The 15,163-nt window shown below is 37.6% G+C and overlaps 1 protein-coding gene across 8 annotated transcripts in view; it reads right to left on the bottom strand.

The window, feature by feature from the left end:
* The window catches only part of MORF4L1 (mortality factor 4 like 1), a 38,182-nt gene extending 25,965 nt beyond the window's left edge, over positions 1 to 12,217 (bottom strand). For 4 of the 8 annotated variants that reach the window (XM_031956761.1, XM_031956759.1, XM_031956757.1 and 1 more), the window contains exons 1-3: positions 12,099 to 12,215; positions 7,069 to 7,115; positions 764 to 831 (exon numbers count right to left, since the gene is read on the bottom strand). In XM_031956761.1, the coding sequence (XP_031812621.1) occupies positions 764 to 831; positions 7,069 to 7,115; positions 12,099 to 12,138 (155 nt within the window). In that variant the 5' untranslated portion in view covers positions 12,139 to 12,215. Of the gene's footprint in view, positions 1 to 763; positions 832 to 7,068; positions 7,116 to 11,594; positions 11,683 to 12,098 lie in introns of those variants that run through there. The other 4 variants (XM_031956758.1, XM_031956756.1, XM_031956760.1 and 1 more) reach the window with 3 other exon arrangements.
* Positions 12,218 to 15,163: the final 2,946 nt, after the last annotated feature.

A 15,163-nucleotide genomic window follows, 5' to 3' on the forward strand; every position in this document is an offset into this window, starting at 1 on the left:
GAGCAAAAACTATGCCAACAGAGAAACAGATGCAGAGCTGAACTGAAAAAGCTGGTTTGTTTTGTTTTGTTTTTACATTTTAGCTGCCTCATCAGTACAGGGATGTTTATCCCAATGTAGCACAGGACTTTCAGTCACCTGAAAAAGGCAACTGTTAGCATATTCCTGGCATAAAAAAGAAATGTTCTTCTGGAGTCCTTAAGAGTTCTAAATCCATTTTAAAGTAGCTGTGTTTGGCAGCCAAAAAGCAGACACTGGAGCTTATGTTTCCCAATCAATCCCTATGTATAATATAAGAAAACTATGAGCTCAATTTTCATATTCTTCCTATTCATATACAGTGTACATGTCATAAGATTCAAATCTGACACAGAGATTACAGTTACTAAATCATATCTCCAAGGATGTTTTAATACAGACACACACATTCCCAAATCAAGCAATTCTTTTTTGATAAGTAAATTGTTACCAACCAAGCAATCTAGGTTCTTATTTTAGCAAACATTTAATTCATGCTCCAAAAAATTAAATATATTCTAAATAAATGAAAATGATTAAAAGGATGTTATTTGCTTTTTATTAATTTCTTTCATCATATTACAGTTTACCTCTGCAGTATAAAACACTATGGCTTAAAAATCACTTGTAAAAACATCAAATTCCTAGAAACTCGCGCTTATGCCAGTTCATGATCCAAACTCTTTTGTGACTTTACTCTGGTTAAAAAAAAGACAAAACTTGTGGATAGAGCTCCAATACTCACTTTTTATTCCAACCACTGTAATGTATAAAGTATTTCACTTGCTTGTCCTTTATGGCAACTTTTACACACTGAAACAAAGAAGAAAACAAGTGACTCAGAAACATCACTTTTTAAAAGTCTGTAAAATATTTAAATAGCTTCAGTCTTTAAAAGAGAGACTGCCAATTAAGAATTAATTCTGTAGGCTAACTTAATCCACCTAAATATTTAAAGTATGGATGACCACAACAACTAGTCATATTTAAGTAGAGTAATGAGAAATCAGTCTTACTTAAAATCATATGATGAAAGAAAAAAAAAAAATCAAAATTATTTTAGAATTATTAATGGAATAAAAAGTTATAAGCTGACTTCCTACAACAGCACGTTCACTTTTAAAAAACTGATTCTTAATGAGGAATTAAAGTGAAATAGTAAACATTAATTTAAAAGAAAACATTCTATTATCAAGACAACTAACCACAAAATTTGAATAACTAGGGAAAAGAGCTATCCAAACAAGGGTAATTTTTAAAGAATTATTTTGAAAGAACTCACTGCAGAAACATCAATAATTAATAGCAAGATTAGTGTTACAAAAAACACAGTTCAGTCTAACAGGCAAATGTGAGGCTAAGAGGGAAAAAAATGGTAAAGATGTCAAGAATGCCAACGACATTTTAAGAATTAAAAGTGTCATACTATTGTGTACTCAGGGAACAAATTCAGATGTGAAGTGGCTCCTTTAGATAGAGACAATAAAAACTAAGTAGAGGGAAACATGGAAGGGAAAGGACAGTAGAGACATCAAGATAAAATTTATGCTGACATTTCTTCAAGAGGCATAAGTAAACATCTTCAAAACATTTAACACTGAGTTAAGTAAATGTCTTTTTAGTAAAGATTACAACACCTTCAGGCCTACAAATTTACAAAATGACTAACCAGATATATTTTGGGTTCTTTCCCCCTCCCACCTCAATTTTATTGAGAAAAAATGATTCACTTTCCATGGCCTTACTGAGAATAAGTTTCACCTGCAATTTCCAAGTGTTTAGGATATCTATATGGATATGGACAATATATGGTGGCAATCTCAAACTGATATATACAGTGTCCCCAGTCTTAAAGTTTTAAGTTACTGAAGCTTCAAAAGCTTAAAACTACATTAAGAATTTGGAGATACTTTAAACTATTTTTTTAGTTTAAAATGTTTTAAAATTGTTTTTAAAAAGGCTACTGGTTTTTTCAATTAACACATTCAGCATAGTCAGCAATCAAATTGTGAGTTTTGCAAGAACCAGCAGCAACTTTTACTTATAATTTTATCAAATGTGGTAGATTTTTAAAAATACATCTTTAATCTTGAGAGTCCCTATTGGAGAAATAAGTTCTTATCTTGGGATGCTTCTATTTGACAATGTTTTAGTCATATTCAGATGAAGAAGTACTTCGAATAAAAATAGATTCACTTGTTCAAGTAACCATTTAAAACATATTCCAATTAAAGGACTGTAGTTTAAAAATTTTAGCTTTTTGCTGTGACAATTAAAAATTTGACAATTTAGTATGAATCTGACAAAATAATATTAAAGGAATCCACAGGACTCGCATATACTTCTTAACTTTCTAAGTATCACTAAGAGCCATATTTGTACATACAACATATACAAAACAAACAAAAAAATTTAACTTAGAAACCCAAAGCTTCTAATGTTTTAATTGCAATAACTTCATAATTCTAAGGGTGCCTTCAAGTACTTATATTAGGTACAACTACATAATAAACTTTAAAAAACCAATATCATGCTATTTATGTGAGAATTTACTAACACAGGAAGATTATTTTCACACATATAACAACAAATGAATTAACATGATGTATACTGCCTGTCACCAAAGCCACACATCTTTAAAAGGCAAAATTATAATATATGTGTTAAAAATCAAGGCCACTTTAAACATCTATATTAATCAAGGGAAGAGGGAACATAAATCCTAACATTCCTTGTACTTTGCTTTTTTAGAGGGAATGATATTGGGAAAGAGGAGAAATAGAGGACATCACTTGCCTTCCTAATGTTTCTTTTTCTTTGCTAAAATACTTAAAGAGATTTCTTTAATTTTATTTCCACTGTGAGGCCTTCTGTCTATTCTCATACTACCTTGAACTGGGTTCCTACCATTTCTTCACTTTCACTCTACTTCATTCAAAGAGCAGGACCAGTGACACCTTAAGATCTCTCCACTGCTGACCACTGGTCCATCTTCAAGGTCCTAAACTCTGAAATGTTCCTCCTAAATTGAAGCTCAACTTCACCTCTTCTCTCTCTGGCCCCTCACTTACTCAAACCCTATCTGTTCTTCAGCATCATTGTTTCCTACTATCTCAGATTTACATTACTCAATTATATTTCACAGATACAATCTTCCAATCAAGCCAGACACACTCACTTTGACTCTGTCCTAATCCAAGCCTCTCTATTCTGCTACCTTTATTCTGCACCGTTTCCCATACCTAGAATGTGCACCCTCCCAGTCCCTCATCTCTGAAATCCCCTACAACAAACTAACAATCTCTGCTCATCTCTCTATCTCCTAAAAGAAAACTAACAATCTCTACTCATCTCTCTATCTCCTCTTCTCTCTCTCTCTCTCTCTCCCCCCTTTTCTTTGTTTCCTCAATTTTCTTATAATACTTTACAATACTCCCTATTACAATTATCACTCCTTTTCATCATTTATTTCTGAAAAAATCTTCCCCCTTCTTAGTATAGACTCATTGAGAAAAGGGTATATATCCCTTCAAGACACAATAAAATGCTTTATACAAAGCAAGGATGTAATCCATGGTTTATGTTGGTAAGTAATAAAGCTTAAACACAGTAACCAAGGATATCATCATCTTAGAAAATATACTCATCTGCTAAACACCAAGAAAGATAAACAAGAGGGAACAGAAAGAAGAGTGAGAGTGAGAAAGCTCAGCATGATGCCCAACTGAATCTGATGATCCTGGAAGCACTGAGGCAATAAACTGAGTGAAATGTGGCAGACCTCTCAAATATTTTTACATGACTTCTCACTATAAATGACAGAAAAAACCCTCACATTCAGATTCCAGGACCTGAAAATGCCATAGAAGGAGAAAAGTTAGAGTCTAAAAAGAAAATTTAAAGATGAAACCAAATACTTGATAAAGACAAAATAATTTAAAATTTAAGAAAATTTGTTTTCAAGGCAACTAGAGAAGAATGGAAAAAAAAAAAAAAAAAGGAGAGCAAAGGATCTCAAAGAATGGCTAACATTAATACACGGGAACAGGGACAACAAGAAAGCATAATCAACTCCAGCCTGTGCTCGTCTACATAATCTTTATAAGAATGATTATAAGAATATATAAGATATGTCTGTATCAAGAATATCCTTGATGAGCCATTCTCCAATTGATAAAGGGTCAAAGGATATGAACAGACAATTTTCAGACGATGAAATTGAAACTATTACCACTCATATGAAAGAGTGTTCCAAATCACTATTGATCAGAGAAATGCAAATTAAGACAACTCTGAGATACCACTACACACCTGTCAGATTGGCTAAGATGACCGTTAAAACTAATGATGAATGTTGGAGGGGACGTGGGAAAACTGGGAGAATGATGCATTGTTAGTGGAGTTGTGAACAAATCCAACCATGCTGAAGAACAATCTGGAATTATGCCCAAAAAGTTATCAAACTCTGCATACCCTTTGATCTAGCAGTGCTACTATGGGGCTTATACCCCAAAGAGATATTAAAGAAGGGAAGGGGACCTGTATGTGCCAAAATGTTTGTGGCAGCTCTGTTTGTAGTGGCTAGAACCTGGAAAATGAATGGATGCCCATCAATTGGAGAATGGTTGGGTAAATTCTGGTATATGAATGTTATGGAATATTATTGTTTGGTAAGAAATGACCAGCAGGATGAATACAGAGAGGCTTGGAGAGAATTACATGAACTGATGCTAAGTGAAATGAGCAGAACCAGAAGATCATTATATACTTCAATAACGATACTGTATGAAGATGCATTCTGATGGAAGTGGATTTCTTTGACAAAGAGAAGATCTAACTCAGTTTCAATTGATCAATGATGGACAGAAGCAGCTACACCCAAAGAAAGAACACTGGGAAATGAATGTAAACTGTTTGCATTTTTGTTTTTCTTCTTGGGTTATTTCTACCTTTTGAATCCAATTCTCCCTGTGCAACAAGAGAACTGTTTGGTTCTGCACACATATATTGTATCTAGGATATACTGTGACATATTTAACATATATAGGACTGCTTGCCATCTAGGGGAGGGGGGGGAGGGAGAGAGGGAAAAATCCGGACAGAAGTGAGTGCAAGGGATAATGTTGTAAAAAATTACCCTGGCATGGGTTCTGTCAATAAAAAGTTATTATTATTAAATATATATATATATATATATTTAATTAAATATTATTAATTTTTTATTTATTTTAATTTATTTATTTTATTTATTTATTTATTTAATTTATTAATTATTAATTAAAAATTATAATAATTAAATATATATATAAATATATATAATAAATATAATTAAATATATATATATATATATATATATATATATATATATATATATATATATATATCCTTGATGAAAACTTTTGCAGATGACTATGGCAGATCACATAGCCACAGACTGGGGTGATCACACCACAAGGTTCTCTTCCTATCCACATGTGACCAACCTGACAGTGCAAAAGGCTCTTAAAAGCTTATCACAATAAGGTCTCTATCACAAATATAATGTTCACACATTGATTCTCTGAAAGGATGTACACACAAAGATGTCTGTTAAAAAATCCAGTTCATAAACATTAAGTGAAACATAAAACAGGAAGCAACAAGTTTATTAGCAGTAGCAAAGACTATCATGGAATGTGGTCTTATGTGTGATAGAGTGCTCTCAGTCTCCTGATGACCTCATGCTATATATATAGCCTATGAGGAGGCTCCAACTTCATGAAATCAATAGCCATTCAAGAGACTGGACTAAGCAAGCTACACAGGAAAAACCAAAAAAAAATTTTTTTTTTGCAAAATACCCATTGCCCATATAACGACAACGATGGCAGTCCATATTCTGAACAAGAACTACAGATGGGAAACAATCCAGGAAGCAGAGCTGATTAGGAGAAAGAGATCGATTTCATTCAGGAAAATGCAAAATCCCTCCAATAAACCTCAACTATGCCATATACCAAAGATCAACCTAACTATACTAATATTCTCCTGGCAATGTTACAAAAGAATAAGCCACAGAATAGTACAATCCCAGAAGAATAACAACTGCGGGTAACTCAAAAGGCAAAAAAGACATATGCTGGTGAATATAATTGGGCTATAATACTATCAATGATGATTTGCAAATGATACTATCAAGAACATTTGTGACTTGAAAGGAAGAGGGGTACCATGTTTCAAGAGTAAGATACAATATATGCACAGTCCAAGGAAGCACTGTTTTCCATGAGAGATTAAAATATCCAGGAAAGACTTCAAATCAGGTCCACTTTCCTTTTTTGGTAGGTCTTCTAAAGAAGCTTTATGGAAATATGTGGACAAAATTTACATATAATGACAAGTCATATATATAACTTACAATATATACTATTTAAAGGGAATAAATATGCAGATGAGATTCCCTCAAGTTTACTAGTAAAATTAGTTTGTTTCCACTGAGCATGAAGTGTCAACTACAAAATAAAGGAAAAAAGAGATCTGAAATAAGAACTTGGGCAAAGATAATTCATAAGATGGGTAATTCTATACATGTAAAATCAGAAGTCATGCTGCTTTAACTAGTTTTTCAATTTCAGTCTTTACATTTAACCTGGTATAATGAAATGCTTACCAAATATCAACTTATATAATAAACAGCATGACCTTATTTAAGCTAAAATCTAAACCCAGTCTCATAACCTGAAAAAGCACAAAAAAGCATAGCTTTCACTTAACAGATAGTTTATGTGCTTTTTCTACACACTAAAATACGAGTCTCCACCTTATAATTCCTGTAGTTTTTTTCTAATACTGCTCCTTCATTAGCCTGGCAGGGCCGATGATTAAGGAGAAACCATACACTGGAAGAAAAGAAGTTAAGCAAATGTATGGAAACAAGGGGGGAAAAAAGATGAAAAATCAAGTACTACCAAAGCAATAGGTAAAGAGAGAATTCAAAAGAAAAAATCTATTTATAAAAAACTAATCAGAAGTAGCTCTCAGGAGCCTGGTAAAAGAAAAGAGCTTTCATACCTTTGCTTCATAAAGGAGTGGTCCATGAAAACACAACACGCGTTCACCTGTAAAATATTTCAAAGAATTCAATTAATCCATAATTGTTTAGGTTCAAGATAAGGGACAATAAAATAAAATATAAAATCATCCATGCCTTTTGTACTATACTGCCAGCAAAACTGTAACACTAAGTGGAGCTATGGGGAACATTAACATTTCAGGTCAAATTTCAAACCTGTCTACAAATGAGCAAGTTACTGTTACAAGAACTACAGCAATCAATGAAATAAACAAACAAAAAAGAAGGTACAATTTATATGCCTGAAATTGTTAGTTTTTAACATGAGCAGAGACAATGCTTTTAATATGACCATCACCTGATGTGTAACAATATAATGTATAACAATATAATCTATATATTGAAACATTAACATCTTTCTTCTAAGGATCATTCAACTGATAGGGTTTCATTTTTGTTTCTCTCTCTCTCTCTCTCTTTTTTTTTTTTTTGAATATCCTGTTTTTCCATGGGTGCCTCATTCCATATGAATCCACATGACAGGTTTTTAAAAGCTAAACAGTTATAGAAGGACTAGATGAGACCTGAAAGCCTAAAATCAGCTGGAGATTAGAAGTGAATCCTACTTTTCCAACCCTAGTCTGTGTATTCTAGATTCAGTCCTTGTTCCTAAATTCCCTGGTAGATTAAGAAGAAAGCAGAATACAATCCCTGCAGATCCTTCAGGTTTAAAAGGTGAGGATAGCTCTGTTACTCCTAAATTATTTAGTCCAGACAGACTCAACAATCAGGTCAACAAGTCTTCAATGAAATCAAAAATAATACCAAAAAGTCCAGACCACCAAGCTCCACAAAGTTATTACAGGTTAAAAAAGAATCTTATGTACTCTAATCTTGAATCAAAAAATAAAGTTTAAAAATACAAGTTTCCACAAATTTGGGGGTAGCTTCTGCTTTTAAAGGAGGGTTTCAAAAGCCAATCACACTTTTGCACAAAGGAGCAATAATTAAATGATCACACAGAATTGGACCATTGTCCTTTATGTAAAAATAGAGATACTTAAAGTACTAAGATGTTACAAAAAGTTTACTTATTAGTTTTAAAATATTACTCACCTGACCTTTTAGAATACATTCTTAAACTGGGATCCAAGGATCCCAGCTCCCAAAATATATCAAGATTTTCAGATCTGAGAACTTGGTTGGGGAAAAAAAATTACATCTTTTTCATCATTTTTATTTTATAATCCTACATATTTCATTTTATACATTCAAAACTATTATTCTAAGAAAGGACCCACAATCTTTACCAAACTGCCAAAAGGATTCAAAAAAAGGTGGAAGAACTTGTATCTTAAAGTAAAGTGTTCAGTTAAAATACACAGGAACATTAGCAATGATTTCATTATAGCACTATTGTTGTTCAGTCATTTTATTCATGTCTGATTCTTTGTGACCTCTTTTGGAAGTTTTCTTGGCAAGGATACTAGACCTTGTTTTACAGAGGAGGAAACAGATGGTTAAGTGACTTGTCCAAAGTCATAGCTATTAAGTGTCTGAAATTGAATTTGAACTCCTGATTCCAGGCCTGTCATGATATCTACTACACCATCTAGTTGCTCTCACAGCACTAACAACTTACAGGGGTACTGTCAACTATTCTTCTCTATAATAATCTTCACTGCAATGAAGCGCAAAGTAACGAAGACATTTAATAAAAACTATTTGTCAAGTCTAAAGATGCTGAATTTCCACAGTAAAAACTGTGGATTCATGAATTTAGAGTGAGAAGAAAACATTAAAAGTCAACTCATCCAGTCCTCTAATTTGACAAATGAGGAAACTAAGACTCTGAGAGGTCAACTAATTTGTGCAAAATCACACAGATTCTAAGTGATAGGTTAAGGACAGAAACCCCACCCTCACACTAATTTGGTCTGGCAAATCCTGTTTCAGATGAGGCTATTCTGCTGAACCCTCCCTACTAAGCCTTAGACATAGAATGCCACCCTCACTTGCATTTTATATTTTATCTACTTTACTATCTGAGAATCACTGGAATAAATTATCTATGGAATTCTCAAACATGGAATATGCTGGCATTATACTATTTATAGAAAATTTGCTTCTATTATGAATGCCCTGTTTTGCCCTTTGTTTCCCGCATTTCCCAAATCAGTATGATATATGCACTGTACCAAAGGCAAGTTACTAACACTTTTTAATGGACAATACTTTTTGAGATAAAATGATTTTTTAAAATATAACTAGTTCTTTAAAAGATACAAACTTTTTTAAACTTGAGAATTATGAAAATTTATAAATCCCCAGTTTTAAGGAAATTGGTTTTTGTTAGTCATACATTATCCATGTATTATTATGGTCCAAGATACCAAATTTCTAACTTAACATTAAAAGATCCTACTTTCCCTCAAGTTATTCTTGTAAATAATCTTACTGTTAACTAATTAGTCAAGCTTTCTCAAAAAAATCTGACCTGAGATTCATTTACAAGAGTTTGTGATTACAAACAGCAAACCTCAACCATTCTGCCCACCTTTCAAACCTTTTGGGAGGCTGGGCCTGATGCTTGCTCAAATGCTGGTGTAATGCTACAATTGCATTCAAAATATTTAATTCAAATTAAAATGCATTTAATTCAAATATTTTCTACAATTCTATTTTAAAACGTTGAGCTGAATGAATTCAGTGTCTATAATCCAGTGATGCATTAAGATTTACTCAACTCAATGCCCACACTCCCATCACCTATATCTTAAACAGACTAGTACTGTCCTGACACACAAAACGGAAGCAGTGCAATATAATTAAGAGTTTGAACCCTGACTCCCTATTTGTGACCATAGACTAGTCACTGCCTTTCTCCAAGTGTGTGATGTCAATGATATACAACAAAATACTAAAGCTACAACTTAACAAGTTGACAAGACCTATCCACCTGAGAGGTAAACAAAAACCCAGACCTTCCAGCCAGCAAAGTAACCCTAGACCCAAGGTCTAAAACAATAAACATATTCTAATCACCAAGAAAGAGGGATACAAAGAACAAAACAATGAAACTTTCAAGAAATTTCAGTTCTGATGAATATAATACAAAAGTGAAAAGATAAACCTTACAAACACAACACAGGGTGATAAAGAGAGAGCTGGTCCAGGGCCAAGGAAGACCTAGACTTTGGAGAAGTCTTGCCTCAGATACATACTAGCTAGCTAACTCTTTAAAAAAGGCACTTAATTTTCAGTGTACCAGGAACACCCTAAAAACAGAAGCTGCAGCCACAGACAAGACTTAAAACTGGTAGTGGGAGTTTCCTTCCTTATCTCTTCAATCCTAAACCAATTAAATTTTAACTCCACTCCTCAAGCCTCATCTAATTCATGAGTACCCTTGTGGAACAAAATAGCTATGCCTACTAGCATTTCTTCGGTTTTCCATAGAACCTTCCCTCCTTGACCACTTAACCTCAGATCCAACCTCACACTATACTTCTGATATATATGGAGCATTTACCATGTAAACTAAATCCTAGTCTCCTTTTCCCAACTAGCTTAAAAGCTTCTCCACAGCAAAGACCTCCTTTATATTTCTTTTATTGCCTGCCCACAGATTTAAGCTGAATTCTACTACATGCTCAAATGTCTGCTGAGAGAGCAAAAGTTCCTTAAGATAACATATAAAAATTAATTCGGCTAAGGAAACAGGGTCGTCTAGGATCAAATACTACATTTAAGTAAAATAAAATCTGTCACTGATAAGAAAAGACCATTAATGTACGTGTAGTAGTCTAACATTTTCAAGAATAGGATACAACAAAAGGGTAAAGTTACGTGCTGTATCACAATGGCTTACATTATAGAGAACAAATGTTTCCAAGGTTTTACAGTAAAACGTACTGTACTGAAAATTCAGCATCAGCGCTGCTCTCAAACAAAGCAAAGCAAAACGTTTAATGGGAGGTTGAGATGAAAGTCTCTTTGGTCTTTCTTTCCATCCCCCCCGCACAACGAAGCCCGGTTTTAAAAATGCTGCATCAGCCCTAACAATTCCTCCGCCATCAGGCTCAAGGTGTGTCTCGGGCAGCCATGTTAGGAAGCAGCAGAACGCGGGGAAGAAAGCGCAGGCCCTTCCCAGAAGCTCCGTCTCCTCCTCAGAGCAGGAGAGGAAATCTGTTTAACCCCAGGCTGACCCTTCAGGGCTGGAAGATGCTCACAGGGTTAGAGATCTCCAGCCAATCAAGCTGCCGGACGGGGCGGATTGAAGCCCCCTCCCCCAAACGTCCAGTCTCTGACTGCCTCCGGGGCCTCCCTTCACCCTCCCCCTTTTCGCCTACAAAACCCTCCCCCTTTTCGCCAACAAAACCCTTCCCTGCTTGGGAAGTCCCCCAAAATTAGGGGGGAGGGGAGAGGGCAACGCAGGAGGGGCCGATGGCCTGCAGCCACTGGGCCCGAGACTCGCCCTCCCCCACCAGGGAGGGCCTGGAGAATTCGCGCTCCATTTCCTCACCTGTCAAACGAGGGGGGCTGGCCCGGGGAACCTGTCGGGACCCCCCACCCCCCACCCCGGCCACGCTGTGACCTCTGGCGACGGCAGAGGACACAGCCAGAGCGCGGCGGGGCGGGACCCCCGGGAGAAGCGGGGCCGTCGCTCGCCCCCTCGCGCCTCAGTTTCCCCCTCGGTCGGAGACGTTGCCCGGCCGCAGGGAGGCCCGCGGTGCACCCGCCGCAGTCGCGCCTCCTAACTGCAGACTGCGCCGGCGGGTCAAGGTTACGAGTAGGGGCAGAGAGGGCGGCGCCGCCCGCGCGGCGCCGGGACACAAAGCGGCCCCGCCGCAGGGGTGGGCCTCTGGGGCCCAGGGGCAGCCCCCGGCCCCTCCCCCGCCGGGCCGCGGCTTCCCTCGGCAGAAAGCGCCCCAAAGCCCTCGGGCGGCTTTCCAGCCTCGACGCTTTCCGCTCCGAGGCCTCCCCGGTCTTCCCGCCCCGGGGCCCGCGGCCCGCGTCCCGCACTCACCCTCCTGGAATTTGGGCTTCGGGTCCTGCTTCGGCGCCATTTATGAACGACTCTCCGCCTCCGCCTCCTGCTTCTCCGCCTCCTCCCTCCGTCGTCGTCGTCGTCGCCGTCGCCGCCGCCGCTGCCGCCGCCGCCGCCGCCCCGCACCACGCCTAGCCGCGCGTCATGCCTGGCGCCGCCCCCGGCCCGATTCTCCAGCCGCCCGCACGCCCCCGGCCGAGGAATGCGGCGCCTGAGCGTGCACCCGCACGTCTGGGCGCACGCCTATGCGCGGGCGCAGCCCCGCCCCCGCCCCGCCCCGCCCGAGGCATGCTGGGAGAAAGCTGCCTTGTTTTTCTTTCCACTACGTCAGTCCGCCTAGGAGAGGACTAGAGCATTTAGTGAGCTCCTAGAGTGTGCGCGAAGGAGGAGCTCACAGACTGATAGGGATAATTTCGTTCATTTTTTTATTTATTGTTTAACTTTTGAGCTCCATTTTCTCCACCTTATTGAGTAGGCAAACTTACCTGTCCATGTGAAGTCGCGAAAAACCACAACCACAGGAAGGGGAGATTGTATATAATCCCTGAGGCAAGACACATTTATGAATCGCCTACTGTGTACTAGGCCCTGTGCTGATCCCTGGGGAAATTAATGCTCTGAGAGCTCTCAGCCTAACGGGGAAACCACACCCAGGAGGGCACTGAAGGTAACCTCGGAGTCTGCCAGGCCCTCCTTAAAGAGCTTCCGTTACAGTGAGAAAATAACGTCACCACCTATGGCTAACGGGAGTTTTCCTTTGCCACAACTTATGGCGGGAGGGGAAGCATTTCCTCTCTCATCCCCGGAGCTTAGTAGGGCGTTTGGTACATAGTAGGTGCTCAGTCAGTGCTAGGTGACCGGAGGAGAACATCCGGTGTATTCAGAGTAGACTGGCATCTCAGAAGAGGTAGATGTGCTACGTGAATCTAGAAGCTAGCCAGGAGGTAAAACTGAGAACATAATGTAACCTCTTCAAGCTCAGAGGAGGTCACACTGCTAATAACAAGAAGAAGATTTAAACAAGACCCTTTGTTTGGTTCCCACTGCCATGACGTTATCTATTGTACCACGCTGCGCAGAGAGCAGAGAGCGAGGGTGTAGCAGTGTGAGTGTGAGACAAGGGGGAAGACACCATTAAATTAGACTAATTTCCTAATGAAGTAGCTATTGCGATGCTTAGTAGACAAGCTAACCCTAAAAGGAGTTAGCAAGAAGTGGGGTACCAGTAGATTCTCTCATAGGAGAAAAATGACTTTGGGGTTGTCATCATAACTTGGCCTTCTGATTAGATACTATTAATTGTGGGGCCCTGATAATTTTGACAAATTTGACAAATTCAACAAGGGAATATTGCAATAAAGGTCCACTTCAGGATAAGGAGAGGCCCACTAAAGGATGGGATAGCTTGGACAGCAAATCAGGCTCTCTCCCATTAATGCCCCTCCCTATGAACTACCCAGCTACTAAAGATCCGGTCTTTGTTGGGGGACTTATTCACTCCATCAATGCCAAGGAAAGAAGGAATGCCCTTTCCAGAGAAAAGTATCTCACACTGCTTAAGCACTTGCTTTCAATAATTTTGCAAGACATTGCCATTTTATAACTAAAGAATTCCCAAGCTTAATCTTGGAATAGAGAAGGACTTGCTCAAAGGAAGTTTATGAGAAGAGGAGACAGAATCAAGTCATTTTTTTCTGGGACTTGGAGCAACTGAATCAAATAAGATAATATTAGAAATAAAACCAGCATAAATACATCATGACACCAGTTAGAAGTTTATATTCCTTAGGAAACAAGGAGCCAAACAAAGTTTTTAAATAGTGGAGTATCACAAGGAAATAATCATTTATTAAGCACCCATTATGTGCCAGGCACTGGGTTAAGTGTTTCTTAGAAGTGTCTCATTTGATCCTCACAACAATCTTAGGACTTTAGTGGAATTTTTGTCCCCCTTTTACAATGAAGAAAATAGAGGCAATCCCATGGTAAGTGATTGCCCAGATCCGTAGCTGGATTTGAACGTAGATTTTCTGGTTTCCATGCTCAATGCTTTTATCTACTGTGCTACCATCTATTTGAAATAATCAGACACTGTTCACTGCCCTTGGTAGGAACTAAGTATATATTGTTATAAGTGGCAAATAGAAAGAATGATACTTTCCCTTCAAAAGGGGTTGGAACAGCACAATGTCCCAAATAACACTGTTGTCAAGCAGCACAGCCAGTAGTCACAAATAGCCAAACTTGGTAAGTGATTGAGAAACCAGTAGTGGATTCTTTCCAGCCAAAAGGGAGTAACTAAAAATAGTAGTCAAAGATTAAATTGAATGATAAAGTCTCTGTAGTCAACACTCAGGGACATCCTTACCCAAATCCGTACAAGATATATCAGATTTTGGAAAAAAAATCCCATGTTTGGCCTGAGAAATCATTTATCACATCCACACACTATTTTTTTTAAGAAACTTTGTAACAGGTGTTTATTGTCATTCACAGAGTTAAGAAAAAATCCTTTTGGCAAATGCTTCTCTATTTCTGTGTCTTGTAGCTTTTTCTTGGAGAAAAAAAATGTAAACTTTTCTAAATAATTCTCTAAGTCTACAAAAAAGCCTCCCTTTTTCTCTGTTTCTAAGCTCTGGCCAAGTTTTGGGAGTGCAAAGAGAAAGACAGGAAGAAAAGGGAATAAGTTCCCTTAGACTATATGGTATTATGACATCATAAACTAATTAGAAACTGACTTTATGACTAAAATGTTAGTTTTCCACTATGAATTTTCACATTGCAGTTTGAATTACTTTTATAGATGCTAAAATATTCTAATATATTTGGGATTAACATTCTTTAGAATTTGTTTTAAGGAAATTAGGAACATAATTGTGAAAGTTACATAGATCTTTTATTTCTCTTTTCCTGAAGAATAACAGATTTATTCTTTTACTGCTAAGAGAGGAAAGTCATTTTGTTTATTAAAAAGAAGCTAGTTTGAGAATAATATCAGTGACTTTTTATTATATTTTAATGGTATATTATTTTTCCAATAACAA

Source organism: Sarcophilus harrisii, chromosome 2, assembly GCF_902635505.1.
Source record: "Sarcophilus harrisii chromosome 2, mSarHar1.11, whole genome shotgun sequence".
Lineage (NCBI taxonomy): Eukaryota > Metazoa > Chordata > Mammalia > Dasyuromorphia > Dasyuridae > Sarcophilus > Sarcophilus harrisii.